This window comes from Alosa sapidissima, chromosome 12, assembly GCF_018492685.1.
Source record: "Alosa sapidissima isolate fAloSap1 chromosome 12, fAloSap1.pri, whole genome shotgun sequence".
NCBI lineage: Eukaryota > Metazoa > Chordata > Actinopteri > Clupeiformes > Clupeidae > Alosa > Alosa sapidissima.
In genome coordinates, this window is record NC_055968.1 from 6,681,146 (window position 1) to 6,691,156 (window position 10,011).

Below are 10,011 nucleotides of genomic sequence, written 5' to 3' on the forward strand. Positions count from 1 at the left end.
ACTTGACATCCTCTGGAGGTATGCCACAACACAAGTTTTGTGGAAATCTGCAGGTGGTCATACAATAAGTGAATTTATGTGTTGAACGAAGGCTGGGTTGATGTTGAAATGTACTTTCTACTGAGATAAACACACACGTTCACGCACATTAACATCCCCTTGAATTTTGCCTTTTCACCCATGGTCCTGTAACGTTGAAACATTGAGCCACTGACAAGCTCTCACACACACACTTATAAACTGTGAGACACATTCACAGTTATAAACTGTACAGGCACACACATTCACACAGTTATAGTTGTGCAAGTGTGCTGAGTGTGTTTCACTAATTCACGGATTGGGATAAATGCAGAGACCAAATTTCCCTCACAGGATCAAAAGAGTATATATACTTATATACTATACTTACTATACTATATATATATATAAGTATATATATAAGTATATATATATATATATACTTAATACAACCACAAATCCGAAAAAGTTGGGACATGGTGTAAAATGTAAATAAAAGCAGAATGTAATAATCTGCAAATCTCTTAAACTCATATTTAGTTGCAAAAAGGACACAGACGACATATCAAATGTTGAAAATGACAAATGTTCATTTTGGTACCAGCAACATTGGGACAGGGGTTAACAAAATGCTGGAAAAGTTGTGTAATGATAAAGAAACAAAAAGAAGAATGTTTCATAACTAGGGTAACTGGCAACATGATTGGGTATAAAAAAGAACATCCCAGAGAGGCATCTCTTAGAAGTAGATGTAGGAGTATTCATCACCTGTGTGGACAAATGATGAAACAATGTAATTTTAATGTTTCTTAACATTGAATTGTGAAGTATTTGGGGAGTTAATCATCTGTAATATAATTAAAATATTTAGAGAATCCAAATCTTTGCAAACAAAGCATAGAGCTGAAAAACAATATTGGATGGCCGTGTGGTCTTTTGGACCTCAAATGGCACTGCATCAAAACCAGACCTGTTTCTGTAAAGAAAACCAATGTATGGGCTTGGGAAAGCCTCTGATAACCATTGTCTATGTGCACAGTTTGATACTCAATTCAGAAATGCTAGTGTAAACTTTACCATGCAACAGCCAAAATTGTACAATTACCACTGCCTTTTCTGGGTCTGAGCTTGTTTAGAATGGACTGAGGTAATGTGGGAAAGGTCCTGTGGTTAGACCAATCAAAATTTGCAATTATTTTTTATTGGAAATCATGGACTCATCTCAAGTATCCAACCCAACTTTAAACACCCAACCCAATTCAGCGAAATTCTGGAAAGTGATTAAGTCACTTAAAGGTCTTTGATGTTGGATTCTAAAGTGGTAAATGAGAAAATGGATATTTGTAATGCTTTTAATGACCACTTTATCAAATGTGGTACTCTTGATCAATTGAATAATGTGGATATGGCACCAGACACAAGTCCATTTCAGTGTCACTAGTCCTGAAGAAGAGAGGTTTTTATTTTCAAATAGGCCTAATAACGCTTCCTTCTCATTTAGACCTGTAAACCAATCTGAGGTTGGACTGTGTAATTCCAAGTGTATGAAAAGCTCTCTGGGTGCATCGGTTAGACCCACATCTCTTAAAGATTGCAGACCCTGTCATTGCTGAACCTAAACAGCCGACTCTTTACATAAAGGAGGAGACCCAAGTGATTTGAATAACTATAGGCCAATCTCCAAGCTTTGTTCCTTTTTGTCATCATATTTTATATATTAAGTCCTTATCTATCTGGGTTCAGAGCTGGCCACAGCACAATTACAGCAGCAACTGCTGTAGTAAATTATATACTGTTGTTGACAGTAAGAAACATTGTGCAATATTTAGACCTTTTATATCGTTATTATTTATATATTCCCCTTCTTCTTTTCTTTCTATTTTTTAATTTTTCTTTTATTTGATTATTATTATTATTATTATTATTATTATTATTATTATTTGCCTTTTGTGTCTTTTTATTGTTCTTGTTTTGCTATTTTGATTATTGTTGTTGTATGTTTTGTAACTCAGGGCATTGCTGTAAAAGAGCTTGATGCTCAGTCAATTTCTTCCTGAATAAAAAACGGTTGATGATGATGATGATCTACGACGGTGTGGAGGTGCATCTTGCACATCTGGCACAATCAATTCTGAATGATGTATACAGGTTTTGAGCAACATATGCTGCAATCCAGGCAATGTCTTTTCCAGGGAAGACCTTCAGGAAAACAATGCCTAAACAGTATTTCTCCATATAATGGCCCATCTGCAGTCTAGACCTGTCAAATTAGGTACATTATGGAATAAAAAAAACATGATTAAGAATACCCCATACTGTTGAGCAACTGCAATCCTATATTGGGCAGGAATGGGACAACATTTCATTCTCAAAACTCTAGCAACTGGTCTCAGTTCCTAAACATTTACAGAATGTTGTTAAGGGGTGAAGCAGCACAGTAAACATTCCCTGTCACAACTTTTTTTGAAACATGTTGCTGGCATAAAATGTTCAAAATGAACATATATTTTCCATGAAATTGTCCATATTTTCATTTTCAATATTTGATATGTTGTTTCCTTTTTGCTGCTAAATATGGGTTTACGAGACTTGTATATTGTCACATTCTCTTTTATTTGCATTTTACACAACGTCCTAACTTTTTCTGATTTGTAGATAAGATATACACGAGATATATAAGATACACAAGATATACACATATAAGATAAACACATATACACATGAGATCTGTTACTCAGTTCCATAAAAAAGTCTAAACCTGACTTCTAAAGGCCCCTCTGAGATTTAAAATTGAGATGGAAAGTGGCAACTGTTCCAACATACCAGTGTAGAAGAAAGCACTTCAAAAAATATTTGCTTGCTTTGTAGATTTTCAGAGGGATTCCAATTTGCTAGTAAAATAGCACTAATAGTAATAACATAATAAAAACATCCTTAAGCAACAAATGTGCAATCAAAACTGGAAACAAACAAACAAACAGAAATTATTTACTCTAGAACGGGATGTGAGACAGAGCTGCCCTCTATCCTCTTCAATATTTACTGTACAACCGGAAAGTTTTCGGACCCTTTCAAGTTTTCCACATTTTGTTTATTCCACATATCAGACTCGTCTTAAAATGGATTCAATTCATTTTTTTCTCATCAATCTACACACAATACTCCAATACTCCACAAAAAAGAGGGTGTTTAGTGTTTTGTAAATTTATATAAAAAAATAAAAGATTGAAATATCCCATTTACATAAATATTCAGACCCTGATGCTTGCAATTGAGCTCTGCCTTTGGTGCATCCTACTTCTATCTACAACTTGATTGACAACTAATGGTTGTCTGTAAAATCTATTCGATTTACCCATTAGAATCTAGCTCAGAATATTCCAAACAGTTATCTAACCAATTACATTATACAGCAGTGAAGTATGGGTCCTCTTATGGATTTGAAAAATGGGACAAACACCCAGTCAAAACCCTGCATGCAGAGTTCTGCATCCTCACAGAGGAACAAACCTAACAATGCATGCAGGGCTGAAAAAGAGCCATCTCATAACAAGTGACCCCAGCTCTTGTTGTTTTAAAGCCCTAGGATGAGTGTAAAAACAAGCCCTCTATCTTGAGGCTCACACAAAGTACTGATCCAGCTGATACAACTAATCAGGACCTTCACCCTTTCTCAAACAATTTGGCAGAACCAAATAATAAATGCGGAAAAATAATATGACTTGCTGGACTGAAACAAGGGACAAAATAAATGTCTATGTTATTTGGCCCTAAACAGGCTGTGGCAAACGTCAAACAGAGGAAACTCTTGACAGACTAAGCAACCACAGCCTGGCTATTGAAAGAGGCAGACACGGGCAGTCCTGGATGCCAGTGTACCCATTGCAGCAAGGCATGGTAACAGAGTTTTCCTTATTGAGTGCTGCCAATTTAAAGAAATCCGGTATTGCTTTCCTGAATTCAAAACAATCCACCCAAACTTCTTTTTTGTCCACACAGGTTTACACAGAGTGATGAATACCCATACATCTTGACCCTGCCTCTCTGGGATGCTCTTTTTCATACTCAATCGTGTTGCCAGTTACCCTAATGAAAAGTCTGAGAACAATCAAATTCTAAGAATATTAGGAACAGGGTAGCGCCAGAGTTGCAGCTAGATGTAGATGCCTGCCATTAAGGGAGTCACTAAAATCAGTAAGACACTTGCGCACATACACGTACACTGTATGTACACACACACACCAGATGAATAGGATAAATATCTTAACTAGATATCCCCACAAAACTTCCACCGGTGATTACATTAAGACAATTTTTTGTATTACATGTTTTCTGATATTATATATGTATAAATATGTAAATGAGCCATGCATTAAATGCAATAATTTGTATAGGCTATACATTTCAAGTACAGAAACCTTCTTCTTTATGTGACATATTCTAGGGTATAGGTCTATACCTTGTCAAAAATCACTATAGAGACTTATTCTCCTCGAATTTTACCGACTGACCAAAATTAGGGTGTCTGGCTCAAGGACTGAAATACTAAATGATGAAAAGTCGCAGGTGTATGCGTTGTTGGTCCGAGTCAGCTGTTGTGATTCCTCCTCGCCAGCAGGTGGTAGTTACTTGTTTACGATGGCTCTGTTTGACTGCCGCTATGCTGTCAAACATGTGGCTTGGCCGGCCATGGTATTTACTGGGCATGCGCAATTCAGTCTTTCTTTTTCAGTCCAGCGGAGTCCAAAACCCTGTCTGTGACTTCGGGCTCCTGAAACAGGAGATCTAAAAGTCCTCAAAATGGTCAGTAAAGTGCCATGATATGCACGAATTCTAACATGTATGACAATGCACTGTTGTTTTATGCCTAAATATGTTTTTTACATTTTACTAATTATTAGGATGATTGTAGATTCTTGCCGGTGTAGCATAGCGGTAGTCTTTTCAAACGTGGCCTAATGGCCAGAATTTCGGATTCTCTTTGGAATGGTTGATACTAGGTACATGCCTCAATTTGTCCGAAAGTTTTGTCCTTGTTTCGGCAACGTATTTCAGCAAGCAAACACGAGCTTTTGGAAATAATGTGACTCGTTTGTCTTGTCAGCGGAACATATTGCCAACTAGCTAGCTATTCGGCTAAGGCTAACTAGATGTGTGCTGCCATGATTGTCAGGTTTCCTGCAATAGTCGTAGGCCTAACGTGACTTTGAATTCACGTTATCTCTTCATATTCTCGGTAGATGATTCGCTTGTCAGTGAATGGTGTCTTGAGTGAAATAAACTGATCGCGCCTACATGTTTTTCAGGGATTTGTTAAAGTGGTGAAGAATAAGGCCTACTTCAAGAGGTACCAAGTCAAATTCAGGAGAAGGAGAGGTAAGCTTGTGCATTTTATCCTATCAATTTGTATACAACGTGAGTTGCTTGTTTTGCAATGAACATATTTGGAAATATGTTAAATTGTGGTTACTGGCTTTTTTTCAGAGGGAAAGACTGACTTCTTTGCCCGCAAAAGACTGGTGATCCAGGACAAGAACAAGTACAACACTCCCAAATACAGGATGATTGTGCGATTCTCCAACAGAGACATCATCTGTCAGGTTAGTTTGAATGCAGTTTCAAGTTTGGCGTGTGTTTCAGTCTTCTCATGTTTCTGTGTGTACTGGACCTGAATGAAGCTGTTTTTATGACCACAGTAATGATTGTGTTGTACCTGTGTGTCTACATCAGATCGCCTATGCCAGGATCGAGGGTGACATGATTGTTTGTGCCGCCTACTCCCACGAGCTGCCGAAATACGGCATCTCTGTCGGACTGACGAACTATGCCGCCGCGTACTGCACCGGTCTGTTGCTGGCTCGCCGGGTGAGGTCCTCCTCTGCTCTTTACCCAGTGCACACACACACACACACACACACCAACCCCTCACTAGAGAATGCTTGTTTGGGAACTAAAACTTCAGACATCACAGCGTGTCTCATGAGTGCCACAGATGTAAGTCATTAGTGGAAGGGGGGAAAGAAGACTAAAGTACATCATGGGGCCCTCCTTCTACTGTGGCGATGGATACTTAGTCCTGTCCCTGGGTGACCCCAAGCCTGGGATGCACTGGCTCTTTGTTTCACACTTGTTAGTAGTTCTGTTTCAATGTGCTTGATTTGTTTCGAGTTCAATTCAGATTGCAAGTGATAAGATATGGCAATTAGACAGTGCTGCATAAGCACTGCCTGGGAAAACCTGATTGGGAAAACACTGAAATTTCGGTAGTGTTGAACAGTCTCCAATATAACTAAGATTCTGGAACTATTGTGATATATAGGTGGTGGTTGGAAATTAATTAAGACATGAATGCCTCCATTTGAATCTTTAATTTATGTGCAAATATGTAAGAAATGGCCATCAGATATTTTATAGATGGATAGCTTTTTTTCCTTCCTTTGCTCAGTCTTAGTAAGATTTACCCAAAATTTGAAACTCCGTCAAACTCAAGCCCAAACAATAGAAAGCGCAATACTTGAGGTCTTCAGTCTATTAAGTGAAGAGTAAAGCTTTCGAAATCTAACAGGAAGTTTACTGAATAGTTCTCATGAATGGGATTTCTGAAAATATTGACTCTGGAAGTGTACAGACCAGCACCTGCTGGTGATGACTGGCAGTGCAGTGATATGTGGAGCACATGTAGAACTACTGAAACTTTTAACAGTGGTTTCATGTGCCATTGAAATATTTTAAGTTTGGTTGAGCTCCTTTTTAGTGGTGTCTTTGTATATTATGACCAGAGTAGACTGACCTGAGTTCCTTTGGCTAATGTGAAGCAGATAACAATTTAATGACTTCTGTGTTAAGTGTCTTTGGTGTTTGAGGTGGAGGCATGTCTGGTGTTTGTCTGTTAGGTGGAAGGTAATTATTCCACTTCTCTGCCATCTGAGATTGCTCAGGAGGCCAGCTATGTTTTCCTTTATCTGCCCAGAAAATCTTTCTCAGCAGCAGCGAGTCTGAAATTCAGAAACTGCCATCACATACCAATGCTAGGTCATCCTTTTATATGCATCACTTACCAATGCTAGGTCATCCTTTTATATGATTCCATACATTCAAATGAGTGTTGAACATGCGTGCAAGCACTGTCATAAGGTTGCATTGCAAACAACTGAAGTGATGTTTTTTTTTTGTCTCCTCAGCTGCTGAACAAATTTGGCCTGGATAAGGTGTACGAGGGCCAGGTTGAGATCACAGGCGACGAGTTCAATGTGGAGAGCATCGACGGGCAGCCAGGTGCATTCACCTGCTACCTCGACGCCGGCCTGGCCAGAACCACCACTGGTAACAAGGTGTTCGGAGCTCTGAAGGGTGCCGTCGATGGAGGCCTGTCCATTCCTCACAGGTGAGGGGCCAGCACGATATGACCACAGCAGGAAGTCTCTGGCAAAGTCTAAACCTCACCGCCTTGCTGATTTCAGAGCTGTAGAGGTAGTACAAGTGGCAGTAGTATGAGTATGGTGAGCTGCTGTAGTTGCTGAGGGTGTTTGCATGGTTGGCTGCACACACGCTGTCTGCTGCTCGATGATGATACATTTTTAAACTGAGCAAAATTGTAGTTGGTCCTTCATTTGCACAGTTGATGTAAGCACGTTTCAAGACGGGGCTGAGGGCAGCAGCATGGTCTGTGTTAATAGAGCTTCATGCAGATGCTCCGAGGTAACCACAGGCCACGCCTCATGGTGCTTACGGTTAATCCTTACCTTTGGCTGTGAAAGGATGTGAAACGGGGCTCTAGGCAATGTAGTCTACAGGAGGTGCTATGTTCCTCTGCACAGTTGCGCACGTTGATGACGTAAGTCATTTATGCGCAGTCACAATTGTTGGGAGGCACATGACCCCTCCCATAAGCCGTGTTGATGACACAATTCTTGCCGCGTGCACGGGACAGATGCAGGACCACACCAGGCCTATACCTGTATAACTAGCCTATAACTATAACTGGGTAGCATGCATGTATGTCTGACTAATCTAAGAGGAAAAGAGATCCACACACCGGATCGATTCATAATCTCATTGTGTAACGTTTCGATATTGTGGCTCTTGCTCAGACTTGTTTCCCTAATCCTAAAATATGCCTAATGAAACTTGCAGTGGTAACTGCTTGTCTGAGTTTACCTGATTTAAATCGTCACTTCCTCTTTTTCAGCACCAAGCGTTTCCCCGGTTATGACACCGAGAGCAAGGAATTCAACGCCGAGGTCCATCGTAAACACATCCTGGGCCTGAACATCTCGGAATACATGAGTCTCCTGATGGAGGAGGATGAAGATGCCTACAAAAAACAGTTCTCCCGCTTCATCAAGAATGGCGTCACCCCAGATTCAGTAAGAGAAAAACAACTTTTCATAACCACTACAGCGTTGATGGCTGTCCACCACAATGCCAACTTCTAATCCTGGATGTGGTTTAAAGTTGAAGCTATTTTAAATGCTTTTAGTATTAAAGCGAGCCAATATCAATCTTTTTTTTATTGCATGTATTTTTAGTGTTGTATGATAACTTCAGTTTTAAGATGTACTGTCCTCAGTTTGCATGGTTTGTGCCATTAGTGACAAAAATGTGTGTAACCTGTGATCTCCAGGTCGAGGAGATGTACAAAAAGGCGCACGCGTCCATTCGTGAGAACCCCGTACACGAGAAGAAGCCCAAGAAGGAGGTCAAGAAGAAGAGGTGAGTTTGGCACCAGGGCTTTGGGGAGATCTACTGGACAGAATGAGCACAACACGCGACTTGTATGCTTGACAGGACCCTTATGGTGGTTGTACTGGGCCACAGTTCATGTAACATGAGTTTGATCAAGCATATGGCATTGATGATGCCATGGATGTTGCTACAGATAAGACTGACCTGAGTTCATAGAGCATGGGGCCAAAATCCAACATGTTACACTTCCATTCAGTGGAGTGGTGTTGACTTGAGGGGGCAGAAGCACTGCTCTTCTATTAAGCCTATAGAAGTTGGCATAAATCTTGTTCCATAGTTTGAACAGTTATCAAATTGTGAACACAAAGTCCCCTGATTAGAGGTACTTGTTGGATGCTGGGTGAAAGTTAACCTAAAGTGCACTTTAAGTGGCTTAAATATCACACTATAATGGTATTTGTGCAGGGTTAATAATTCTGGAAGGAATATGGCTCAAAAGACGGGGTTTGAGCGCCAAGAGGGTTTCCCCAGAAATTGTCCCATTGTGAAGTAGACTTTTGCAAATGGTTTAGATTGACCCCAGCCTCAGCATTACTCAATGAAGATGGTGCTGTCTGTAGGACTTAATGTGGGATTCTCTACCTGCCTGTCTGCACATGCCAGACTCTTGGCTTGATGAAAATATGTGAATGTGACTCACTGCCATTAGAGGGTGCGTATGCGTCCACTAAAGGCAGTTTCAGTTGTTTACTGGGTTCCTTTCTGCCCATTGTGTTGTGCTTCATTCCACGCCTGCTGTACACGGGCCACATGCTCGGTGTTCTAATGTTGTCGCACGTCTCTGGCTGTTTCCTAATGGTGTGGCTTTGTTTCCTGTTGTGCAAGGTGGAACCGCGCCAAGCTCACGCTTGCCCAGAGGAAAGACCGCGTGGCCCAGAAGAAGGCCAGCTACCTCCGGGCTCAGGAGCAGGCTGCCGACTAAGGCTCCTCCCTGGTCTGCTCCAAATGAGTGCGGCAAATCACTTTGTTCTAATAAATCTATCGAAAAGACTTCAGAGTGCCTGTGTATGCCTGGGTGTGGGTGTGATGCTTCTGCAAGTTATTTTTTTTTTAAACAAAATATAAGATGCAATTAAATTTCTATTGATTGACCACCCAGGGTCACTGCTGTTTCTCACATGGATCTGCATTGTGTTCCAGTCTTTTTTTTTTTTTTTTTTTGATGCAAGAAACTTATCCTTTTCAAAGCTTGTAAAGGATACTTGTAAAGGTGCTTGTACTGGGTCCCAGATCTGATCTATCGATACT

At 40.4% G+C, this 10,011-nt stretch overlaps 1 protein-coding gene across 1 annotated transcript; it reads left to right on the forward strand.

The window, feature by feature from the left end:
• The first annotated feature begins 4,691 nt into the window (after positions 1-4,691).
• LOC121724924 (60S ribosomal protein L5) lies at positions 4,692-9,753 on the forward strand. The gene is made up of 8 exons (XM_042111868.1): positions 4,692-4,821; positions 5,325-5,394; positions 5,503-5,618; positions 5,749-5,883; positions 7,200-7,402; positions 8,207-8,384; positions 8,642-8,730; positions 9,589-9,753. Exons 1-8 carry the CDS (start codon positions 4,819-4,821, stop codon positions 9,683-9,685), a joined length of 891 nt encoding a protein of 296 aa, XP_041967802.1. The 5' UTR covers positions 4,692-4,818; the 3' UTR covers positions 9,686-9,753.
• Positions 9,754-10,011: the final 258 nt, after the last annotated feature.

What these genes read in the sequence shown, in the direction of transcription:
- LOC121724924 (XM_042111868.1), top strand. An exon ending in CAAATTCAGGAGAAGGAGAG is followed by an intron (nt 5,395 to 5,502) that starts GTAAGCTTGTGC and finishes GCTTTTTTTCAG; the next exon opens with AGGGAAAGACTGACTTCTTT. An exon ending in GTCTGTTGCTGGCTCGCCGG is followed by an intron (nt 5,884 to 7,199) that starts GTGAGGTCCTCC and finishes TTGTCTCCTCAG; the next exon opens with CTGCTGAACAAATTTGGCCT.